Source organism: Dipteris shenzhenensis, chromosome 6, assembly GCF_047967505.1.
Source record: "Dipteris shenzhenensis isolate YYH24624 ecotype China chromosome 6, Dip_SZ_1.0, whole genome shotgun sequence".
NCBI classification, from domain to species: domain Eukaryota; kingdom Viridiplantae; phylum Streptophyta; class Polypodiopsida; order Gleicheniales; family Dipteridaceae; genus Dipteris; species Dipteris shenzhenensis.
In genome coordinates this window covers 8479174-8504667 of record NC_141601.1, presented here as the reverse complement: position 1 = coordinate 8504667, position 25494 = coordinate 8479174, and the positions used below count along the sequence as shown (strand labels likewise).

General features: G+C 43.6%; 1 protein-coding gene across 3 annotated transcripts; it reads left to right on the top strand.

Annotated features, from left to right (window-relative positions):
* Positions 1-25494, top strand: LOC147900734 (riboflavin biosynthesis protein PYRR, chloroplastic-like). 3 transcript variants are annotated; one of them, XM_087375817.1, is made up of 10 exons: positions 1-845; positions 1800-1937; positions 9440-9539; positions 9652-9777; positions 9877-10190; positions 19762-19881; positions 19983-20231; positions 24037-24162; positions 24376-24684; positions 25028-25493. In XM_087375817.1, the coding sequence occupies exons 1-9, from the start codon at positions 525-527 to the stop codon at positions 24661-24663; spliced, it is 1782 nt and encodes a 593-aa protein (XP_087231943.1). In that variant the 5' UTR covers positions 1-524; the 3' UTR covers positions 24664-24684; positions 25028-25493. The 3 variants fall into 3 exon arrangements, with proteins under 3 accessions (XP_087231943.1, XP_087231942.1, XP_087231944.1); XM_087375816.1 differs by having other exon boundaries at positions 24376-25494; XM_087375818.1 differs by lacking the exon at positions 25028-25493 and having other exon boundaries at positions 24037-24210; positions 24376-24488.

Genomic DNA, 25494 nt, shown 5'->3' with positions numbered 1-25494 from the left:
AAGGGTAAGGCGATAACGTCGATATCACACGCAGAGGGTGGTGACTGCTTTCTCACAAACTCAGTGTTGAGGCGAGCAGGGCGGCCTGCTCTGGACACATTTTACTATCATCAATCAGCTCACACCCTGATTGGCGATGGCAGCGACGTCATTGTAGGCTCGCGCACGCGACAGATAGCTCAAAAGAGAGTGGGAGAGATGGCGCGAACTACCTCCGCATGTGATTAGGAATGAGGAGATGAGAGGTCGAGGAGAGTCGAAGCAGACGACGTTGTTGCTGCTGCTCTCTGTGTGTGTGGGTATGAGAAAGAGGGAGAGAGAGAGATGGAGAGAGATGCAAATTGTAGCGTCAAATAGCTCAGCGTAGGAAAAGGCAATGAAGAGCTTAGTGGGTTCTGCTGTCCACGCCTTGTTTGCTTTTGAGAGAATTGTTCAGTCTTTCATTCGTTGAAACTCAGCAGTTCTTCCCTCAGATTGTTTCGCTTGTGGATTTCCATGCATCGCTCCGTTTTAGCGCACTAAACATGTTTCCTCACGCCTTCTGCGCCCAACCTTCAGTCGCCCCGCTTCCAGATTTAGCTATTGACGCACAATTTTTGCTGCGGGCCGCCGAGCTTGCCGATAGCTCTGCTGGTTACACAGCTCCCCATCCAAATTCAGCTTGCATCATAGCAAGGGGCTCCAAACTGGTTGGCGACGGCTTTCTGTATGGCCAAGGGACTGTCAGTGCCGAAGTGCAGGCCTGTCAAAAGGCCGGGGAGCTCGCAAGAGGAGCAACAGCATATGTCAATCTGGAGCCCGGTGATTGCCACGGAGATGTTCATGGTGTTTTCGCATTGAAGCAGGTCAGTGGTGAAATTTCCGTACCGAGGGCTTAAAATTGGCAATCCGCCATTCTCTATATACTATCATAGTAGGGTATCTGCCATGAGCACTTGACTTGATGTATGCTTGTATGGTTTCCTCGTATTCGTTGATCGAACGAATAGAATATTTTGCAATTTGCGGCAGATGGTCTATATTTTCTCTAGTAGCGGTCTTTCCCAGAATGCTACTTTTCTCATCAATTTGATTCACGCTTCTAGTCGAGCAGCTGCAATGACCCTGTTCACCTACGCATTGTTGGCACTGCCTTCGCTCTTCAATCGCATTAACTATTTTTCTCTGGATTTGGACGTACTGTCTGGCATATTATCCTTGATCATCCAACCGTTCGCCATGACTTTCCCACCGTCTTCTTGCGTGAAAGAGCAATTGGCACAATATACCTTATTGGTCTTGTTGGGCTAGAGCTTGGGGGTGGGTGCTGATGTGAGGGTGGCTGGTGTCTTTCGCTTATGACTTGAGCACGTGCCATACGTGCCTCCGCTTTATTGGGCCCATATTTTTTTTGCTTACAATGTGCTCCATAGTAGCCTTTTCTTGCTTTAATCCATTTGGTTTAATGCTAACACCATATAAACAACGACCTAAAGCTTGATGGAACTATTCTTATTGACTGTTCTCAAGATTTCATCGTAAGGCCCTTTGAAATTTGTCTAAGGCACGTGGCTCCATAGGAACTCTTGTCTCAAATTTAGTTGTAAATGTAATTGCAAGGGGCTTCAGGTTGTCTTACAGTGTGCCAAGGATAAGGCATATTAGTCACGTTCTCTGTTCTCATATGCTTGCCATTGAAAGATTCTGAGACATGTATGTGTTCTGTTCTGCCTTTTCTTGTGAAATAAAAAATAATTTCTCAGTTTTTTCTTTAATAAATCAGGAGTAGGCTGAAGCTTGTTGTGTGCTGTGACCGGCAGGCAGGGGTTTCACGGATTGTGGTGGGGCTTCGCCATCCACTCAAGCATTTTAGAGGCAAAGCAATAAAAGAATTACGGACTGCTAACACTAAAGTGGATGTTCTAGGAGAGGAGCTCCAAACAGGTGCAGCTGTAGAGGTAAAGATTGAAGCTTTTCAGAACATTTGTATCACCTGTCTTGGAATCCCCTAGGGGTGAGTTGGTTGGTTTGATCGCTTCTCAAGTAGCAAGAAGAACATTGTTGCAGCTTATTGAAAAGGCAGCCAAGGACTTTAATCATAGTGTCACTTCCTCTTCATAAGCACATCTGCAAATCCAGTGCAAAATAGACATTGTTTGTAAGGTTAAAGGACGTATTGTACTGCCTTGAGTTATTGCAGTGAGTCACTATCCACAAAAAGGTTACGGTTTTGGAATTATGTGGTCTCATCCTGTAGAATAATAAATATGTATAGCCTACAGTTCGCTGGAACACAATTATCTCTTATAATACATGTCCTGCCCCATTATAGGAGAGGAAGGGAAGCAAATAAATCTGAATTTGTTATTGATGCCCAAATCTAACCAAGCCAAATCCTTATTCAGAATTTTGCCAATCTTTGGAAGACAAATATGACCTGGACGTAGAAAGGATTGATTGTGTCTAATATGCCACTATTTACTAGCTTCATGAACTTGAGGTGGAACCAGGCAGATGAGAGTGTTCAAATTGAGTATAGAGTTTGCTCATCAGGTGCCATTGAGGATGAACACCATTATTGCTCACTTTCCATACCCATATCAGCAGACCAGGGTGAAAAACGAGTCACAGATTCTCATTGTGGTCTGCACATCCTGTTTGGGCCACCACAAAAATGGTAAGATGGTAGAGGGTTTTGGAACCCTACTACAGGGTCTTGGTGGACAATTGGCTTCCATCTGTAGGGTCTCAAACGTAATAGAACCATATCATATCATTCATATCATCCCCCTCCCCGCCCCCCCCCCCAAACTCATGATTCATGTATGTGATCACCAAACGTGATAAGTATTTATTTACTTAGATATCTATGTAGCTCTAGGAAGATATAACCAAATGATGGCTTTGATGGATTCACTCCACTGATGGTAGGCTTTAAACCAATCAAGTGGGTAGTGGTAAAACAGCATTGAAAGTAATGATTTCCATTGCCTAGGCATGAGACACCCTTTTGAAGCTTCCCAATGTCCTCCTGTTTGAGATCACAAAACTGAAAGCATAAGGACTCCTCACAATCTTGGCATAATTCTTCTTCAGAGATTCCCGTGTTTTCAGTTCGAGCCGTTGCCCATAAACACTTGCACTACATGGTGTGTCCAAACCTCCTTAATTCTGGCCTTGATGTGTCTCCAAATTTACTGTTAGGTGGTACGAAGGCTAGCTTGCAAAGCATCAACCACAAGTAAATATAATATTTGTTCTGGTTATATGGTATAAAGAAGGTGATTTGTTAAGCTCGATTAATACCTACATGTATTTTACATCCTTTTTAGTTTGTGGGCCAGTTCTCCAATTCTCTTAAGTATTATGAATGGTTCACAATAACTAAAAGATAGCTCTAGATGTTTTCTTCTTTTCAAAGGATACTGGCACTTGTTCAAATAAATCACCTTCTTCACATGGGCATCCTATGAGGTACCCCTCTTGCACATCATTTTTTCCTCCTCAGCCATGAGGTCCTCGTGATGGAAAAAGCTATCAGGTGTTTTTATTCCAGTCTAAATTTATGATGTGAAGGGTGATCTACTCTAGAGCAAGTAGATTTTGATTAAACCATCTTGGTAGACTGCCTAAGAACATTGCAGAGCCATTGGATGTAGGCTGTAGGTGATTTTAATACACCACTTCTCTGTGTGTGTGTGTGTGTGTGTGTGTGTTCTGCTTGGTGTGTGTGTGTGTGTGTGTGTGTGTGACTAAGTTCCACAGACAAATGCTTTTGGAACATTCACCTCTCTTTTTTGGGCAGCAAATGGTGCATGTCTTGCCATGGTCTCCCACAAGGGACTTTCAGGCTTTAATCCGACATAGATGCCCAGTCTGGGTTGAAGTTGTTGATTTTCCCCAATGCATGGCTTCACTTCTGCCCAAAATCGCAGCTTCTTTAGGTAAAGTGGTTTGCCCACCACGGCCAAATGGTAATTCAAACAGATTTTGCATTCTTTGGGATACTGATAACCCCACACCGGACTCTTACTCAGTCACGGTGAATAATGTGGACATGGGGAGTGCATTTTATAAACTCAAATGGGGTTTATTTGCAGGGGCCTGCTTTGAATGTAAAAAGTTTAGACACATGGCTTCACAGTGTCCACTGAACCAACATAAAATACATCATGCCTCCTTGCCAGTCCACATGCCCACTAAAGATGCTCCTACTCAGTTGCCAACAAAAATAAAAGCAGTAGACAGCATATTGGGAGTCAAGATAAAGGCAAAGATTCAATACCCACCAATGCGAATCTTACTTTACATTCACCTCCTGCTACTCAATCTTTGTCCAAAGGAAAGCAACCTTCAACTGATGGCTGGCAGAGCTCAAGAAAGGTTATATCTGCTCGAAGAATTCCACCCCCCCGCACTTGGAATGGTGCCTCTTCTAGCGGAAACACCCCAGAGATCAATACAGGAATTGGAATTACATGGGCTGCAGTAACAGCCAGCAGAACACTCTTCCCTGAAGAAGAGGTTGCTGCTTTGCTGTCCACTTCTCAGGCGACTACTTCTTCTCAGGGGCGAGGCCTCGACCCTGAGATAGAAATGCAAGGCTGACCTCATACATTTTGCTGCTGTACATAGTTGTTACATTACTATAAATATCTTTATATATGACTGCTCACATCACCTCTTTTACACTCAATGTCCAGGGCATGTGTGACAGTAGGAAATGGAAATCTGTGTGGCTGTACATCAACAGATTTCAGCCTGACATAGTAGCATTACAAGAGCACAACCAACATATTTATGCAGGCAAGACGGGACACTACTGTGGGTATGACATTTTCTATGCTGGGGAGCACTCTTTCTCAGGGGTTGTCCTTCTGATTAAACATGAGCTTCAACCAGTCGTTGCATTAAATGATAACAAAGGCAGATGGCTTGTTCTCCAATGCATTATAAGAGGAGAGGTGTTTGAATTTGCTTCAGTTTATGCACCTCAGTCATCCCGAGACAGAACTGTAATTTGGGATGCTATGCAACAATACCCGTGGAGATCTCATGCCTACATATGTGGGGATTTCAATAATGCTCCACAACAGGGAGACAACACTTCCAACCACGATCATATGTTATCTCCTGAAAGGCATGCCTGGTCTCAACTACTTTTGCATTTGGATCTAGTTGACCTCTGGAAGGAATTGCAGCCTCAGTCACCAGGCTACACTTTTCAACATAATGCTCTCTCTGCTTATAAGGCACGACTGGATCGTTGGTACAATGTTGCTCCACAACAAAATGGGGATTTTGCATGCAAAATGTGGATTGACTATGCCTTTGTCCATTCAGACCATGCACTACTATGGCTGAGATTATCTTTTCATAAGATGCCAGATGATAGATTGCCACAAAGGCGACATCTAATCATCAACAACAGTTATTTGCAACATGCTGAATTCAAGGCAATGGTTACTGAAGCAGCTCATTGTCTTTCATCTAACAGCCATTTTCATGTTGATGATGCCTGGGCTTCTTTTATTTCTAAAATGCAAATGGTGATTAGAGCTTATGGCAAGTCTTACATGAAGACGTTGAGGGAAACCATTGCTCAGGCCAAGTCTACTTGTCAAGACCTCACTGAACTCAGTCATCATCGTTCGTTGTCCATGCATGAGCAAACCACATTATGTCAGGCCAGACATTGTCTCAAACTAAATGATCGCAGGAAACTGGCAAAATGGGAGACTAGAGCAAGACAAAGAGCCTTCACAGATAAAGGTTGCTCTTCCAAAGAATTTTTCAAGAGTTTGCATCAGAGGAGAATCAAAACAGAAATTTGCAGAGTGCTTATGCCTGATGGATCATGGACTACTTCACGGTCACAGCTTGCCTCCGTTTGTGTGCATCACTTCTCTCAGCAATTTGGCTCTGTAGCTCCTCCCTCGCAACAGGTTTTGCTTGCACGAAATTTACTGTTGCAAAATGTTTCTCCAATCATTTCTCCTACTCAAGCTTTGGAATTGGAGGAACCCTTTACTGAGAGGGAACTGTCAGATGCCATCAAATCATGTGGCAGATGGAAATCCCCTGGATGGGATGGCTTGACAGTCGAGTTTTTTCTAGCATACTGGCCTCTTTTGAAGCATACATTACTATCTATGGTGAATGTTGCATGGCAACATCAGAAAATGCCAGACACATGGAAGAGAGGTCTTGTTAAACTCATTCCTAAAAAACAAATTTGTGAGTCTTTGGCTGATTGGAGACCCATCACTCTTATGCCCGTAATTTACAAAGTCACTACCAAAATGATTGTAGCTCGGCTAAAGGGGTTTTTACATGATGGGTTGCATCCTGCGCAATATGGTTTTGTTCCGCGTAGGCATATCACCGATAACATTGCTAATGCCTACATTGGAATTGAATATGCAAAATACACACAGCAGGATGTTTTGTTATTGCAAGTTGATATTGCCAAAGCTTTTGATACAGTTCAGTGGGATTTTATTTCATCAACTATGCAGGCTTTGGGTTTTGGCACAAAAATGCAGCAACTCATCAATTGGCTATATCAAGATAGTGAAGCTGCCTGCATACTTTCAGGAGATATTTCTCCATCCTGGACTCTTGCTTGCTCTGTCAGACAAGGATGTCCACTGAGTGCTTTACTTTTTGCCATAGCCACTCATCCACTGCTTCAATATCTGGATCACCTCTTGGACACTGACCAGCTGCACGGTTTGGAGATCCTTGGCAGTCGCAGCATGATTGCTCAAGCATATGCTGATGATTCATTCTTTACTCCAAAAAATACTCGGGCTGATCTGTCCATGATCATGCATGCTCTTTCTACATATGGATTGGCTGCTGGCCTTCGGGTAAATTTTCAAAAATCAAAATTGTTGCCTTTACATGAACAGGACTGGCACAACCTTTTGTGGCCTGGGAAAATTGTCCCTGCTTCTCAATTCACTCGACATCTTGGTTATCCTTTAGGCTGGGGACTCACCCGTTCACAACAAACTGATTGGGTGCTAGTAAAGTTGAGGGCAAAACTTGAATATTGGAAGCTTGCAACTTGGCCATTACATGTTCGTCTGCGAATTACACAATCCATTTTGATAGCATACATACAATTTTATCTGCCTCTTACTATATTCACTAAGGCAGATTTAGTTTCATTTATGTCAGCTATCATGGAAATTTTCTGGCGTTCAAAACATGGCAAGAAAAGTCTCAGATTACTCTCCATGCATCGTCTTTGTTCTCCAAAGATGCACGGGGGTCTGAACATTCTTAATATTCAAATGCATTTACTTGCTCACAGGGGGAAAATGATGATGCAGTTTCTACAAGGAGATCAGCCTTGGGCTTTTATGATTCGCTCTCTCTTATTACATCTTCATACATCTGCTTTTGGGAATTGGCAGCCTACTCAGTGGGAATTTTTATTTGATTCTATCCAAGGCAAGATCAGAGGATGCCCTTTTGTCTCTTCTCTGCTTCTTGATTGGAAACACATTCTTTCCCACTTGGAATGGAAAGGCAGGGACTCTCTCTCGGGCAACTCTTTGAGGGAAGAGAATCTCTTTTGGTCTAAAGTATTCCACCCACCTTTGGCCATACAAGAACCCCGACGTTCATATTTTCTCTCCTTCAAAGGCATTTCATCTGTGGCGGATGTACTTCAAGATGATGGCACAATTCTATCTTTTTCTTTGGCTGCTCGCAAATATGGCCTGGGAGCTCATTATCGTCCTTTATGGCATAAAATTTCAGCAATGCTCCAACCGTACTTGCCGGTACCTCATTTAGAAATTCAGCATCGACTTGAGGATTGGATTTTACGCTCTCCTTCCTCACATGTCCGTCCATTGAAGCTTTCACATATCACAGTGTCATCATTGTATAGAGTGTTATTACCTCCACCTTGGATTTCCAATAGAGCAAATACTGTTTGGCATATGGATCGTCCAATGAAGTGGTGGAGAAAAAGGCTGCATCTCCTTTGGCATTACAAAGTCCCTCTTCGACAACAGCTTTTCCTATGGCGAGTTCTCCTTGGCATTTTTCCATCTGGACAGTTACTTGCACACAGACATATTGCTTCAGCTGTTTGTCACAGATGCTCGCACTCTACTGAATCAGTGCTCCACATCTTTTGGTCCTGTCCAACTACTTCTGATCTCATTGCTCTCATCAGACAGAGGCTTCGACAGCGATTTCCTACTGTTACTTTTGGCAGATTTTTCTGGTTGTTTGGATTTCATCCCCAGAGACAGGGTTTTGATTTATTTTTTGTATGGGTGCGATATTGGACCCTATGGACTTTATGGATGGATAGAAATCATAGAGTCTTTGGTGATCCACTATTTTCATCCTTCCTTTTTTTCAAACGATCTCTGCAACAATCATTCTACGATTGTTTTCAGACTCGTTTGATTGATCAGGATGTGTATACAGCCTATACTGAGATCTTTTCTTGAGTAGTAGCTACTTCGCTTTTTGAAGCAGCTATGAATGTAATTATTCCATAGCAATAAAGATTTCTTCTCACAAAAAAAAAAAAAGTGTGTGTGTTCTGCTTGGTTGGGGCTTTACCAGTGGGATCTTTTTTGGCTGCCAGGCATATTGCTCTTTGGCTTGCCCTACTTGTTCTCATCCGCATGAGACTGTCTTACACCTTTTTTGGACCTGTCCTGTGGCTCGTGACTCTCTCTTCAGATTGATGACATGACTATGAGCTCGCTTTCCCTCTGTTTCTTTTGGCAAGCAGTTTTGGTTATTTGGCAGACATGCTCCAATGCCAGACCATGATCAGTTTTTCTCCTGGTGCCGCTATTGGGCTCTTGAATCGTTGTACTGTGCTCGTACCATTCGACTGTATGAGCACTCTTGTGTGGATCTCTTTCCCTATTTTCGAGCTTCTTTGTTTCGGTCTCTTCAGGATTCTCTTTCCTATGGAGACCTTCCTCAGGCCCAATTGGAGGTCTTTTATTACTGTTTCTATGTTTTAGTAGCTGTCCTGCTTTGAAGAGCTATGCATGTACACTTTTCTGAATGAAATCTCTCTTTCACCCAACAAAAAATGTGTGTGTGTGTGAGATAGTGTGGGGCATCTTTTTAGTTGTGGTTTTGGGTCTACAGGGTATTTGTGTGAATTATTTTTTCCTGCTGCATTTTGGGTGTCAAACATTAGTATTCGATATGTCCTGGTTATTAATTTATTTCTTCTATCTGATTAGGCCCCACTTCTACCTATTCGGATACATGATGTGAACATCTCTTGTAGCATAAAATTTCGAAGTATTTGTTCCTGTCCTTCATTTGTCTGTGCACAAGGATTCCTTTTTTCCTTCTTGTTGAAGGATGCTATGATTGCCATCGGGATGTTCTATAATGCAGAACTCAAGGTTTCTGAGATAGTTGGTTTGCTATTTATTCTAGTTTTGGCTCTTCTTTTCAGGAAGCTTTGAAAGCCTGCCAGCAAGTCAATGCCCCTCTTCTCTATAGGGCTGCATTTAATCTCCCATTCTCTACTCTAAAGTATGCCATGACGCTTGATGGTGAGCTTTCTCCTTTCCTTTTACCGTATGAGATCTTTGTTTTTGCATATTCAGTTTTTAAACTCTTTTGATTTACCATAGTGTGGTAACTTCCTGCTCTTGGATCTGCTAGGCAAGATTGCTGCCAGCACTGGACACGCGGCCTGGGTCACCAGCAAGGTGTCAAGGCAACGAGTGTTTGATACTCGCGGAAGAAGTGACGCTATAATTGTTGGAGGAAACACGGTTCGACGTGACAGTGAGAACAAGCTGCTTGTATCTCCAATGTGCTGGGCTATCATTGGCTTTAGATACAGTAGTACGTCCACACTTTTGTAATTTTGTTTCTCTCTTGCAGATCCAAGGTTGACAACCAGGAAAGATGGTGGTCATTTGCCTGTGCGAATTGTAATGTCACGATGTCTAAATTTGCCTGAGGATGCTAACCTCTGGGACGTTTCTAATGTGCCTACGATAGTCATGACACAAAGGGGCGCACGAAAGGACTTCCAACATAGGTTGCACAAAAAAGGAGTAGAAATCGTGGAGTTTGATTTTTTGACACCGAAAGGAGTTATGGATTACTGTTATAATTTGGGTTTTCTTAGTGTCATGTGGGAATGTGGGGGCACACTAGCTGCACCTGCCATCACCTCTGGTGTTATTCATAAAGTAAGTTTGGGTTTGGGAGTGGGACTTTCTTCGACTTCCTATCTCATATGTGCTCCTTTTATTTACAGCTGTTGTATTTTTAAAAGTGATAATCAGGTGGTTTAAGATTTTGAAAGAAAGATTAATGTTAGATTTATGCTAAAGAATGGTGCCATGGGAAGGAAAAGGATTTGGAGAAGAAGAAAAAGAGGGAGGGGGGGGGGGGGGGGGGCGCCTCAACGGTCTTGCGAAACAAAAGAAAACTTGCCAAACAGAAACAGCCAGGACTGAGATAGGAAGATGTATTGCTACCATGACTTCAAGGTAATTGCAATAGGATGCTGTTCACTTTGTATATGTCCATCTGCATTTGCCACTTTCAATTGGATCACATAGACTCACATATGTCGTTTTTAATATTTTTGTCATATTGTGGGGGAAGCATTTAGGCTGTGTCCTCATATCTTGTGTCTTGTTTTGTCTTATGAATGGCTACACCTTTCTCTGTTTCTTTGTTCAGCAGCTGATCTGGAGTCCCTGTTCTGCATATTATAATTAAAAATTCGTGTATCATGTGAGTAGTGAGATTAACACCTGCCTGTTGTGTGCCTATTGCAAGGTCATGTGGCTATCACACCTTTAGACAAGAGGCTGAAGGAGCCAACTAACCTATCCTACTAATTGGATTATGAAAGTGACCATTAGAAAGGAGAAGATGAACAAATAGTGATAGTAGCAGAACCAATACAGTGAGAGAGTAAGAGAGAATAGGTGAGGCTCTCATCAGGAACGCTAGATAGGCAGATCAGGTTCAACTTACTTTGGGGCACGGGCACGGGGGGGCTGTTGTGGTTCACATACTTGCCAAACAAAAGAAAACTTGTCAAACAGAAACAGCCAGGACTGAGATAGGAAGATGTATCACCTCCATAGCGTAAGCGCAATAGGGTTATATTCGCTTGTATAAGTCCATCTGTACTTCCCACTTTCCAATAGACTCAAGCGTGTTTTTTACTTATTTTACATATTGTGGGGGAAGCATTTAGGCTCTATACTCATTTGTTGTATCTTGTTTTGTTTCATATACCCTTTGTTAAATATGTCAATAAACTACTAGTCCTTTCTTTGATTCTTTATTCAGCAGGGACGTGATCTAGTGTCCTTGTTCTGCATATTATTATTAAAGATTTGTGTATCATGTGAGTATTGAGTTTATCACCTCCATACTCTTTTTCTTGTTGGTTTTGTGTGCCTGTTGGAAGGTCATGTGGCTGTCACGCCTTTAGACAAGAGGAACTAGCCTATCCTATTAACAGGATTGTGAGAGTGACCATTAGAAAGGAGAAGACTAACAAATAGTAATATTAGCAGAACAAATCTAGAGAGAGAGTGTAGCTAACAAGGAAGAGGAGATGGTAAGAGATGCACAAGAGACTCCCATCAGGAAGACGAGATAGCAGATCATTTTCGACACAGAAGATAGCTTGCATTAGATATTCCACTTGTCTACTAACTTCACATGGACTATTTGCTTTGACATCATTAGATTGGAGTCATTCATCAATAGAACTGACAAAGTTACACATAGGTGATCCAAGATAAAGGACGGTTTAACTGAGAAGCACTACCATCACCATTAACAGGCATGATTGTTCCTCAACAAAAGCACAGTTCCTTTAACAGACATGTATCATCATCCTTCAACAAAGTAAGCTGTAGCTATTCTGGAGACTTGTTGTAAAATGGAATGTATGAATTAGATAACTTCCTCACAATCTGAAGATAAACACTGCTTTCACACTCACAAAAATTACTGCATAAAATAAGCTTGTCAGAGAGATAGACAGGAAAATGACATATGCTATTAAACCAAAAGCTCACTAAATGACCCGACTACTGCTAATCCCAACCAGGCTTGTTGCAGCTTACAAGCAACAGTGTACAAGACTAGGGACATGCCACAAAGGCTCGACTGTAGCTATTAAAGCCTTACCACACAGGCTGATCAAGACGACCCGCCACACAGGCTTACAAAGAACTGAAGAACTTGCTGCAACACAAGCAGCTCAATCCACCATCTTTTGCTTTACGTTTCTCTTTGACTATGTAGGCTGGCTCACTTCCTGAGGTAATTGATTCTTCTCTGAGACTATATCATGGAAATTCAAAGAATCTGAATTCAACCTTAAGAATGTAACCTGAGTGGAAGACTGGAGAGTAGGATGGCCTTGGCATCATGGTCATCCTCTCGAACTTCTAGTGCCTACAGTTGTTTCAGAATGGACTGCGTCTTGTTGAGGGAGATTACCATCTCCCATCTGGAGCTCAAAGGGTTCCTATATGAGCATGATCTTATCCACATGATGGAAATAATCAAGGCGACGCAATGCTTTCTCATTTTCCAAATCTCAAGCATTCATCTTTTCTAACCCTTGATTGTTGGCAGGTCTGTTCTCTGATCATGAGACGACCCCAGAGACCTTTCTCCATAAAAAGAAGACAGACAAAGGTGCCAAGTCGGGAAGTTCCTGCCATTGAATTTGACCACAGAGGTTTCTGGCAAGCCTGACTTAGAGATTTTGGACCAACTTTCCATTTCTGACTATCTGCAACAGACCACAAGGACCACAGGCTCTCAGAGAAATGGCTCTGATACCAATTGTTGTAAAATGGGACGAATGAATTAGATAACTTCCTCACAATCCAAATATAAACACTGCTTTCACACTGACAAAAATTACTGCATAAATAATGAGAGCTTAATAGAGAGATAGACATGAAAACTACATATGATATTAAACCGAAAGACTCACTAAATGACCATGGACTGCTGCTCAGCCCCACCAGGCTTATTGCTGCTCATAAGAGACAGTGGAAGACAAGGGACACTGCCATAAAGGCTCGGCTATAGCTACTGAAGACTTGCCACACAGGCCGATCAAAACAACTAGCCACAGGCTTACAGAACTTGCTGCAACACAAGCAGCTCAAAACTAAGTGATTAGTGCAACCAGTCACTTATATAGGCGTTGATGATGCCTTTCCACGACCCACGAATCTGCCTCTGCCAATAGTCAAGTATCCTGATGAGTATCCATTTAGAGAAGACGTTGCTCACAACCAGAAAGCTGCCGCCCTCATCACCTAGCCTATAGAACTGTAGGTGCAGTGCTCAAGCGACTCTCATCAGAGCTGGAAGGCCATGAACATCGGAGAAGGAAAGAACCACCTAAGTCACGAGGAGCCGGCTCAAGAAGAGCTGCCAGAACCATGTAGAGATTTGGATGGCTAAATGCCTTGTGTCATAGCATTTTCGCCGAACCCTCTCCAATCTTAGGGAGGCAAACTCCACCCATGATGTTTACAAGGGCTAACGGCATTTTCATCCCTCTCCAACGTTAGGGAGGCAAACTGCCCCTGCGAGGTTTACAAGGACTAACAAATTTGCCACCAAAACTGTGGTGTTGCAAGATTTTCTTCCACCAAATGGCTTTTCTTTTAGAGTCACCTCATTCTCCTTTAGATCCTTGGCCAACATTGTTCAGCTGTGTGACCTACCGGTCTGGATACGAGACTGTTACCTTGGGAAATCCATTTACTGCATATGCTTTTTCAAACTGTTGTCATCAGGGAACCAGACTTTCTGTGCTTTTAGAAGTCACCTCATTCTCCTTCGTCAGATCCTTGCCATATTTGCACCTCCGACATTGTTCAGCTGTGTGACCCACTTGTCTAGAATATGAACATGTAATCTGCCTTTTACCGTTGAGTTTGGAATTGTGACTAGCAGCTACCACATCATCATCTCATTTTGCTTAACCAACCATAGAAGCCGATTCTAGATAATAGGATAACTTTAGCATATTATGGTCAACCTTTGCATCTACATCGTTTGGATCGTCAGCCTTTGCATCTACATCACTTAATTGCTTCAACAATGATTTCATTAAACTAACATGCTCGCTGAAAACAACATCTGGTTTAAACCAAAAAATTATTGCTTGAATTGGTTTTTAACCTAGCTGCCAAACGTTGGTTCCAACTTAATCCATACCTGCTGCAGGTTTTGACATGTTGATCTAGTCAACATAATCAGCCAGGTCAATAGCTATTATCCTCAGTGCTCTTTTGTTCGATCCTACTAATTAGATTGTGAGAGTGACCATCAGAAAGGAGAAGGGTAACAAATAGTAATGGATGCATTGCAGTACGAACAGTAGTGACAGAATCTAGAGAGAGACTAGCTAACAAAGAAGAGGAGAGAATAAGAGACGCACAAGAGATTCTCATCAGGAAGGCAAAATAGCAGATCAGGTTTGACATTCAAAGATAGCTTGCATTATCATGTTCCTCCTTACACACATAGAAGAAAATCCAAGATTCTTGCATATAGAAAAAGCCACGTGTCTACTAAGTTTATGTGGGCCATTTGCTTTGGCATCATAGGTTAGATCACCATTCACTAACTAAACTATAGCCCATGTTACAAGTCTCGTTTCAACCTCACTACAAACCACTCATCACTCACGAGTATGGACTTACAAATTGCCTTCAGAGGCACTGCATATTCCACCAGGAGTCCAATAGTATATAAAATGCTATAGGCAATAGATGGTTTGATGTAAGGATTTCTAAACCTCGTAGTGTTACCACACGTGGTCAGATTCAAGTAGCTGACTTTCTTTGCTATCTGGGATGGCAAGCATTGAGGCATAATTGGGCTGGAGTGTGTTTGCATTTGTTGGGTCAGAACTTGAGTTTCGGAACCTCAGGTGATGGCTTTGGGTGTACAGTGAGAGGACTGATATATATATATATATATATATGTTAGAAAATAAGAGGGAATGATCTCTCCAACTCTTACACACACTCAACTCTGAAATAAATATGGACAGAAAGAGAGAGAGAGAGTATATTCATCCACCGGATGGTGGGCAGAAAAATAGCTCCAAGGGAGCAGTACAAAACACAGCAAAGTGCTGGAGAATATTGATGGACTCTCTCTCTCACCAACTGCTCCAGATCTGAGTGCTGAACACAGCCTTGGAGAGGAGCTTTCAGTCTTGCACTGGATGCTGGAACCAATGGAGGAGTGGGCCCTTTATAGGCACTGCCCAGGCCCCTTCAGTTGACCAACCAGCAGGGTTGGTACCCTGTCTGGTGGCCGACCACATGGGCCCTAGTAAACCGACCAGGGTTGGCCCTGGTCGGTGGCCCTGGTTGGGCCGACTTGGCCAGCCACAGGCCCCTATTTAAGGGCGCCCTGGGCGGCCAGTCAATGCTGCTCCTGGTGCCTCTATGTGAGGCCTAGAGCCCCTTTATTCCTGCTGCTGCAGACTGCAACCAGCCCGTGTGCTGGTTGCCTATGATGCCAGCCTGAGTCTCTCTCTCCCCAGCCCTCCTACCTCTCACTGCCCCTTGTCCCCTCAAATCGGGGGCTCACAGGTGGGCACAGTGAGTTTCTAACACCCCCCCTCAATGTCACAACTATGGGTCAATCCCCATTCGTTTGATGAGGTGATCCATCTGTTCTCGAGGAAGTGCCTTCGTGAAGAGGTCGGACAAGTTGTCGGCAGTGGGGCAGTACATAAGCTCGATCACGTCGTCGATGATAAGCTCTCGAACAAAGTGGTAATGAACTTCGATGTGCTTGGTCCGCGCATGGTACACTGGATTCTTGGCAATGGCTATGCAACTCTGATTGTCGCACATCAGCACTATTGCGTCCTCCTGACACACATCCATGTCCTCCAGAATCCACCTCAACCACAGTGTCTCACAAGCTGCTGTACACGCGGCTCTATACTCTGCCTCTGTAGATGAAAGGGCCACTATGGGTTGCTTCTTACTCAGCCAAGAGATGGCACCAGATGCAAGTAAAAAACAATACCGTGTTGTTGATCTTCTGGTGTCAACATCACCCGCCCAATCACTATCACAGAACCCGCCTAGTTTGATGCCTTTGGGTAGGTGATCCCGTAGGTGCAAGTACCCTTTAGATACCTCAGCACCCGTAAACATGCATCCCAATGACTCTTCCTGGGAGAAGCAGAGAACTGACATAATAGCCCAACTGCATAACAAATATCAGGTCGAGTATTGGTAAGGTAAAGCAAGCTTCCTACCAATCGTCGGTACAAAGGAATATCGACCGGCTGAGATGTGTCGTGAACACTTAGCTTGAGCTCGACCTCCATGGGAGTTACTACTGTCCTGCAATCCTCCATCTGAAATCTCTTCAGAAGTTCTCTGCAATATTTCTCCTGTGAAATGAAGATCCTGTCTTTGGCTTGCTTTACTTCTATCCCAATGAAGTAGTGTAATAACACAAGGTCAGTCATCTCAAACTCAGACATGAGTAGCTCCTTGACCTGAGAAATCTTCTTGACATGGTTCCCTGTCAAGATAAGATCATCAACATAGAGGATGAGTACCAATCACAACCCTTTCTCAATGAACAAGTAAAGGTTTGCCTCAGAAGGACTCCGACTTAGCCCTATCTTCTGAAAGAATACATCAATCCTTTGGTACCAAGCTCTAGGGGCCTGTTTCAGCCCGTATAACGCCTTCTTCAACCTGCAGACCTTTAATGGGGACCCTGGATCTTGAAAGCCCGATGGTTGCTCCAAGTATACCTCCTCCTCCAGGGTTCCATTAAGGAATGCGGACTTCACGTCCATTTGAAAAATAGGCCACTGGAATTGGGCAGCAAGGGCAATCACTGTCCGGATAGTAACCATGCGAGCTGTGGGAGCAAAAGTTTCATCAAAATCCATGCCTTCAATTTGAGCAAAACCTTTGACCACTAACCTTGCTTTATACTTATCCAAGTTGCCGTCTGATTTGTATTTAAGTTTGTATACCCATTTAGTGCCGATGACTTTCCGTCGCGGGGGCCTGGCCACTAAGTCCCAAGTATTGTTCTTCAGGATAGCATCCATCTCTGCTTGCATGGCAGCCTGCCATTCTGGATTGTCCTTCGCCTCCTCGAAGGTCCTTGGCTCTTCAAGCTGAGCCACCAACGCAAAATTCACGAATGGGGTCTTCTGAAGACGTTGGGACCGTCGCAATCCGGAACTGCTACTCTCAGGTATTTCGGTGGCATGAGAGTCTTCCAATGTCCGTAGGTACCATTGGGGTAACCTCTTCTGCTTCTCAGTGGGAGGAGGAACTGGAACTGCTTCTGGAACATCCTGCTCTTCCTCAGTACCTTGTGGAACATCAGCTTCCGATTTCTTCACCTCTTGGATGGTCAACCTGAGGCAGGATGGGTTCGAGGGTTGAACAATCTCCTCCTCCTCTATCTAAGGCTCCTCCTGGGGTTCAGATTCCTTTTCTTCGAAGATGACATCCCGACTGATAAGGATCTGCTTCTTTACTGGGTCAAAGAGTCGATAGGCCTTGGATTCTTCGCTATACCCAACAAAGATACATTTTCTACTCGAGGAATCAAGCTTGGTCCTTTCTTCCTTGTGCACATGCACCCATGCGTTAGAACCAAAAATGCGAAGATGAGTAATAGAGGGCTTCTTATCATAAAATGCCTCATATGGAGTCTTGTCCTTAACGGCCCTTCGTCTTGGTCCCGTTGAGAATGTGTACAGCTGTATTGATAGCTTCACTCCAATAGGCTTTAGAAAGGTTCCTCCCTCGGAGCATAGCAAGCCCTGTCTCCGTGGTGGTTCTATGCTTCCTCTCGGCTACCCCGTTTTGCTGAGAAGTATGTGCTGTGGTGAGTTGTCGCTTGATCCCATGCTTGCGACAAAATGTATTAAACTCATTTGAGGTGACTTCTCCCCCCTTGTCTGTACGGAACGTCTTTTATCCTCCCCTGTCTCCTTTTCAACTCTGGCCTTCCAGTCCTTGAACTCCTCGAAAGCTTGTGACTTTTTAGCCAAACAATACACCTAGGTCATTCTACTGAAATCATCCACAAAGAGAAGTGAGTACCTGGATCCTGCTCAGAAGGCATTAGTGGCCAAAGACAAGCATGGAAAAGGCAAGCCAAAGGAGTTCAAGAAGTCAGAGGACGCTGACCGAAAGAAGAAAATGAAGTGCTTTTACTGTGAAAAGCTTGGCCACTCCGCCAAAGAATGCCGAAAGAAGAAGGCAGATCAGAAGCGGAAGAGAGAAGCCAGGAACAAAGAAGAGCCTAAGAATGATTCTGCCAATGTAACGACTGGACAGTTGTTTTTAATCACTGAACATTGTTCAGCGTATGCAGTCAGTGAAGGAAAAGAGAGTTGGTATGTTGACAGCGGTGCTTCAAAGCACATGTCTAACAGAAAGACTTGGTTCAAAACCATGGAAAGTACACACCCGGATTCCAAAGTTTCTATCGGGGATAGCCGGACATGTCCTGTGAAGGGCATTGGTAGCATTCCTTTCATTACGACCGCAGGTGAGGAGAAGGATATCTCTGGCGTACTTTATGTACCCACCCTTTGCAAGAACTTACTGTCTGTAAGTCAGATGGACAAGAACAACATGTCAGTTCTCTTTGAAGACGGCAAGGTCACCGTGACATCCAAAGCAAATGGACAGATGGTGACCCAAGGAGTTGAAGAAAATGGACTGTACCGCCTCAGTGCAATGTTGGTTCATGAAGACAACGGAAAGTCCAAGCTTTGGCATGAGTGCTTCGGTCACGTCAGCTATGGAACCTTGGCTGAAAAAAGAGAGAGAGAGAGTATATTCATCCACCGGATGGTGGGCAGAAAAATAGCTCCAAGGGAGCAGTACAAAACACAGCAAAGTGCTGGAGAATATTGATGGACTCTCTCTTTCACCAACTGCTCCAGATCTGAGTGCTGAACACAGCCTTGGAGAAGAGCTTTCAGTCTTGCACTGGATGCTGGAACCAATGGAGGAGTAGGCCTTTTATAGGCACTGCCCAGGCCCCTTCAGTTGACCGACCAGCAGGGTCAGTACCCTGTCTGGTGGCCGACCACATGGGCCCTAGTAAACCGACCAGGGTTGGCCCTGGTCGGTGGCCCTGGTTGGACCGACTTGGCCATCCACAGGCCCCTATTTAAGGGCGCCCTGGGCGGCCAGTCAATGCTGCTCCTGGTGCCTCTATGTGAGGCCTAGAGCCCCTTTATTCCTGCTGTTGCAGACTGCAACCAGCCCGTGTGCTGGTTGCCTATGATGCCGGCCTGAGTCTCTCTCTCCCCAGCCCTCCTACCTCTCACTGCCCCTTGTCCCCTCAAATCGGGGGCTCACAGGTGGGCACAGTGAGTTTCTAACAATATATATATGTTCCTGGATTCATCTTGATATATATATATGTACACTGAGAGAACTGACTGCCTGATATATGAGAGAGTTCTTGGATCTCTACATAAATGCTTCATTTGTCTTAGAATTTTTAAAACTGTCACTTGTCTGATGAGGTAGGGAAGACCGATTTTCTTCATCCATTAGAGTGGTTTTCATCTTAGCAGATTAAATGACTGGTTCCAGAAGTTGCTGGAGAATTTCTAGGTCTTTAAAATTCTTGATGTACGGCTTGTGTTATTTCTTCCAGCTCTGTTTCTTAAGTCAAAGGTCTTTTTCTTGCATGATCGTGATATACTTCTATTGTTTAGAACAGGTGATTGCTTTTGTTGCTCCTAAAATAATTGGAGGTGTAACTGCCCCTTCTCCTGTTGGAGAAATGGGAATGGTAGAAATGACTCAGGCACTTGATCTTACGAATGTCTCATTTGAGCAGGTAAAAGTGCTTGTATCATTAATTTCTACATTGAGTAGAAACTATTCAGCATACGATTTTATACTAACCACGGACTTCTTTCTTATGGTTGTATACTTCAGATTGGCCCTGACATGCTTATTACTGGGTACCTCCAACCAGTGCCTGATATGAGACCTCAGATCCCAGCTGGAATGGATGATTCAAATAACATAGAAGAAGTTCCTTTTTCAGAAAATTCAACCATAATCTCATTCTATAAGGCATGGGATTTTTTTGGTGCATTCTCGAATTTTTCACCTCACTCGATAAGTATGTTAAGCTCCGATGGCAAGCTGGGACTATGGAAGAGTGTTGAGCATTACTACCAGGTCTTCTTTCCTCTCCATTTGTTCTTTTTTTAGTGTTTCTCCTCATTTTTTTGGTCATTATGGAAAGATGGATCTTTACATGAAGGGGAAGAGACGTTAAAGAGATGGATAAGTTTTAAATAGGATAAAAAGGCATTGGGTATTTTGATTCCAAATGCTTTGGAAATAAGAAATAAATCTATGAGGAGCAAAATTGCTTATTTTTCCAACAGACAAAAGAAACTAAGAAGTGGAAAGAATTTTATGAGAAGAAAAGCATTCAGACAAAGCATGAAGAAAAGGACTCATGATGCATGGAGTTCCAAGGTCTCATTGTTACCTGGTTTTTTTCCCGGAACTACTGTCCATTAAGTATGAAGAAAACGATACAATATCATCTATTTATGAGGTGCTGAGTAAATAAAGGCTGCTGCAATTGCAGCCTGCTTCTCCTGGATCTGGCTTTTTCCTATGCTATCCCCGACCAAGAACCAATGTTGTGGGCTAAACGACGAATGGATTTCTCAATTTATAAAATATAAAATATGCTTGCAAAACCACACCCTATGATCGGTAGCCTTCCTGAAAGCTGAACCTTGCTCCCATGTCACTCACAGCTAGATGTTGACGAGAGTAATAGCAGATTGAAGCTGCTGCCCTCCCGAGTCCCATCCCTAGGCTGTAGCACGCTACACAATGTTCCAAGCTGTGATGCTAGCATTAGTCTTCCAAACACTATCCTGCGGATCACTCAATGGCCAATGCCTAGGGGGAGGGGTGGCATCCTATATCTCTTGGTATTCCATCATCTCGCCACTCACCAAATAATCTGGAGAAACCATTTCTAGGCGGAAGCATGCCTCGGCCACCATTCCATACGTGAACACTTGTCATATGCGCCTCAAGCTAGAACTGATCTTGAGTGACTGCTGCCATATCTCATGTGCCAATGGGCATCTCTCCATAAGCAATGAGGGATCATTCCTGAAACCCTACTGTACAAAAGTGGCAAGTGCCATTGCTCTTTATGTGCTCTAGCCATGGGCCAATGGGAAGATCTCCATGCGCTACCACCAGCAAGAAGAGATACAAGATCTTCCGAGGTCAGAGAATTGGTTCAAAGTCATGACCAAAATCTATGGAGAATCTCGTGTGGACTTGCTGCTCAAGACAGTGCCTCTTGCAGGATAGTGTCCAAGGCGCTACTGCCGATTGCAGCTACATGCCAATAGAGTTGACACCTTTAATATAGCACACAAAGGTCCGAGCTACATAGAAACATTTTTGGGGCTAGGGGGAACAATGGCCTGAACAATTAACTGGAGACCTTAATCCAACTACCTCCACATCACCTTGATGCATATGAAAGGAGCATGTAGAAGGATTAAGGAGATTGAGGTAGTCATCTAGAGGCTTGGAGGGATGACCTAAAGACAAGTGGATGAGGACCCACCAAAGGTGTGGTATGATGGACAAAGTAATTCTCAAAGATTGAGATTAACTCCTAGTACTGTTGGGGATAATATGGGACCCTGTAGAGAGCCTTCCCCTTATTTCTTCAATATAGGATTTGGTGGGACCTTATAGCTAGATCCCCTTAGAGGTCTTAGTTATGTTTTGAATGATCACATGATTGCCTCGCTACAGTTGCAGAGGATGACTATGGTGGAGATATTAGGAAAGCATTGGGCCATCGACCCCTTATTTTACACAGAGGTCAGCATACGCAATGATGTCTTTGGTTTTGGGAGGGCTTCCCCCTCACAGAGGTGCAATGGGAGTGCCTCAAAGAGAGGAAAGCGCACACAAAGTGTATGCATTTGAGGTGATTTGGAGAGCATGTTCCACCCGTCCTAGGGGTGATCTAGAGGACACCAAGGTTTAGCAGTAGCTTCTTTGGTTCTGATCCTGCGAGAGGCCATGCACAACAAGCATAACTCTACATTTCTGGACCGATGATAGTTGATCCCCCTTTGAAATCGGTGAGATAACCATCTACCAAGGCAGTTGAGCGCTAGTTTCTTGTGTACCGTCGCATCCTACCCATAGGTTGGTCCAGACTAGATGTCGAATCTATACTATACATACTCGATGGAAACAGTAGCAAAAGGCAATCTACCAGGCCCAGAGTCTCCCCCCATGTGAGAGAGCCCTCTTTTGCTATATGAACACCAATTGACTTATGCTAGTCGATCTTGGTCTGTGTAGCTGTATCCTGCAAGGCCTGGTCAACTTCTTCCAAATGAAAAAAGCTCATTAAGGATACTCAGCTTTTGGTCTGCAGTTGTAGATTCTTCTCTGAGATCTTCTAGATTATGTCGAGAAGGGTGATCAGTTGCCACTACCCGATGGCATCTTCAATCACGCCCTTTTGGGATGAGGCATATCCATCTGCAAGAGATGAGGGTGGCATCAATGCAGAATAAAAAATCTTCTGGTGAGCCAGGCGAAGGGGAGTGCCTATCACGTCCCAGAACTATCAAAAAGGAAAGAGGAGAAATGCCATCGCTTCTTGGGCATTTTTTGCACCAGAACGCATCTAGATCCTCATGCACCTTTCTGTTAGTGAACAGGGCCTCCAGGGGATATCACGATAGCCAAAAACCATGCTAGTACCTGGGAGCTGCCTCTACCTCAGAGGTGGACTTCCTTGCCTTGAACAAATGGCTATAGAAGGAAGTAGTCATCTCTAGGAACTCCTTGGTATCCAAATGAATCTGTCTCTTATCTTGAAGGTGCTGGAGCTCATCCCTTCTGATCTATTATGGTTTGGACGAATTGGTGGGTCATTCTATCCCATTGTTGAACCCATCTAGCTTTGTATCAAAGCCAGGCAAACTCCACACATCTTATTTACCATTTTGGAAGGGATGTGGGTTGATATTGCCATGGATCTCATCACCGGGCTTCCTTCTACAAACAAGGGATGGGATAGCATTAATGTGATGGTCAATATTCAGCATCTTAGGCTGTATGGTGGTTAATTGTAGTATATTTAAGCAACATGGGTTTGCTCAAGCGGTTGCCAATGACAAGGTGCTAAGTTTATGAGTCACGTTTGGCAGAAGTTATCTACTATTATGGGGCATATACCTACTCCAAGCTCTACCTTCATGAGTATCACAGCCACAGTTGCCACTCAACCAAAAATCTCAGACAGTGCCTGCTTTTAGCAAGGGCCATTTATTTCAAATGTAAGAAAGGGACTAGCTACGGGGCGTCAGAAGCCTTTCATGACTAATCTGCTTGTCTTGGGGGTCTCTCTAAATTGCTAACCTCAAATTCACCTTTCCTGGTAAATCTACTTGTCAGTGCTACCATTTCATCTCAAGCTTGCTGATCTTTCCCAGCCATGTCTTCCTTTAAGGTAGGCACTGTAACATTGCATCCATACATTTCATCAAGAACGGGCTCAGCCTGATAGATAATTGCTGAGTGCTTTATAACAAAATTATGCAAGCCCAAGCCATTTACCCCAAGTCCTTTGAGTGTCATGGCAAAAGTGCCGCAGATGCTCCTCCACCCCTTCGTTCACCCTCTTAGATTGGTCGTTTGTCTCAAGATGGTACAATGGAATCATAGAACAGGCAATAATACTAAACTCTTATATTATAATATAAGGCCCTTCCTCAAATATGCAAAGCAGGCATTGTCTCTGATATTGGTTGCAACTAGCAATTGTGGTCATGATTTTCATGAAAGGTAGAGATGGAATCACAAGTATCATAGAACAGGAAATAATACCACCCTCTGATCTTGTAATATACACAACACTTCGACAAGGTGCGTGCCTAGAGAGAGATTGATTTTCAGTATTTTTTCACAGGCGCAGAAGTTTGAAGGAGTCCAAGATCCTCTTGCTTTGGAGTATGTCGAGAAGATTCAAGCAGCAGAAAGTCCGGAAGAAGCAGCACGATTAGGAAGAACTTTAGCAAAGCAGAGACCTGATCTGGTAGAGACCTTCTAGCTTGAACGACAAAAACGCTAAGACCCATTCTTGGTGATTTTAATTTTCTGGAATATTATATGGATTTATAACTACGTAGAAATCTCTGCTTAGCATTATAAGTGTATGCCATTTCAGTTGTTTTTTTTTGTAGATGGTCACGGGGAGCTCTTGCAGGCCTAGAGCCCACGATGAACTCGTTCATTTTTATGGGTGCAGGTGCGCCCAGATTGGGGTACAGCTAAACTAAAAGTGATGTACACAGCGCTTTATTCCAAGTTTACAAGATACCCTCTTTTACGGTCTTTGCTTGTCTCAACACTTGGCTCCATACTTGTGGAAGGATCTCCTCATGATCTCTTCTGGGGAGGTGGGCGAGAAGGGGAAGGCTTTAATCACCTTGGCCGCTTACTGATGAAGCTTCGTAATGAGTTTCTTGCAGAAGAAGGTGATAAGGTGAATGACATGCAGTGCACTGCTCAAGTGGGGGACGAGCTCTCTGGATAATGGCTGCAAGCTTTCAAAAAGGTTGTGCGTGCGAAGGCGACGGCTAAAGAAGTTGTCCTGCTTTGATTAAATGCCAGTGTAGGGGGAAGAATTCCACCCTGTTTGGACATGTAAATTATTTAGATAGCAGAATGTTTAGTTGCATTACTGATTGTGACTTCAAATACATCAGCATGGTCATTGTCTCATAGAAATTGACTCGAAATCATCAATGAGCTATGTTGTTATGTGGTCTGTACACATTTTTGCCACTGTCACTTGCATCAAAATTATAATAACTATATGGAAATGGAGAGCATGCGTTGAAAACTTAGAAACATGCCTGAAGACGTTAATCTTATGGCTTACTGTTGATCAATAGCAGAGTCCAATGGCAGAAACTGGGGAGAGCCAGAAGAAAACAGATAGGGGACTGATTGAGGTGGGAGATATGCTCTGGTATCTGGCTACATTGTTTCTGTTCGTTCATTACACAGTCACTGGGACCTAGGCCACCAAAGCAAGGACCTAATGCTGAACTTGTAATTTCTTTTCAGCCCTTGGCCTTGGCCTTAGATTGGCCATATGGTGCCTAATAGTGGTTTGATGGTTTTTTATTGGTTAGATTAATTTTAAAATCTCTCCATTTATCCCCTATCCTTATTATAGAATACAGTATATCTCAGTATAAAGGCACATCTTTGGTGTATTGAGCCTATAAAAATACATTGAAAGTGCTGGTCTTGGATTTAAGAACTACTTTGAGATTATTTTTATACCAAAAATTCCATAATACTTTTCTGGACTTTCAATTTAAAAGTGAATTCACATAGAGTCAATTGGGGCAGATGA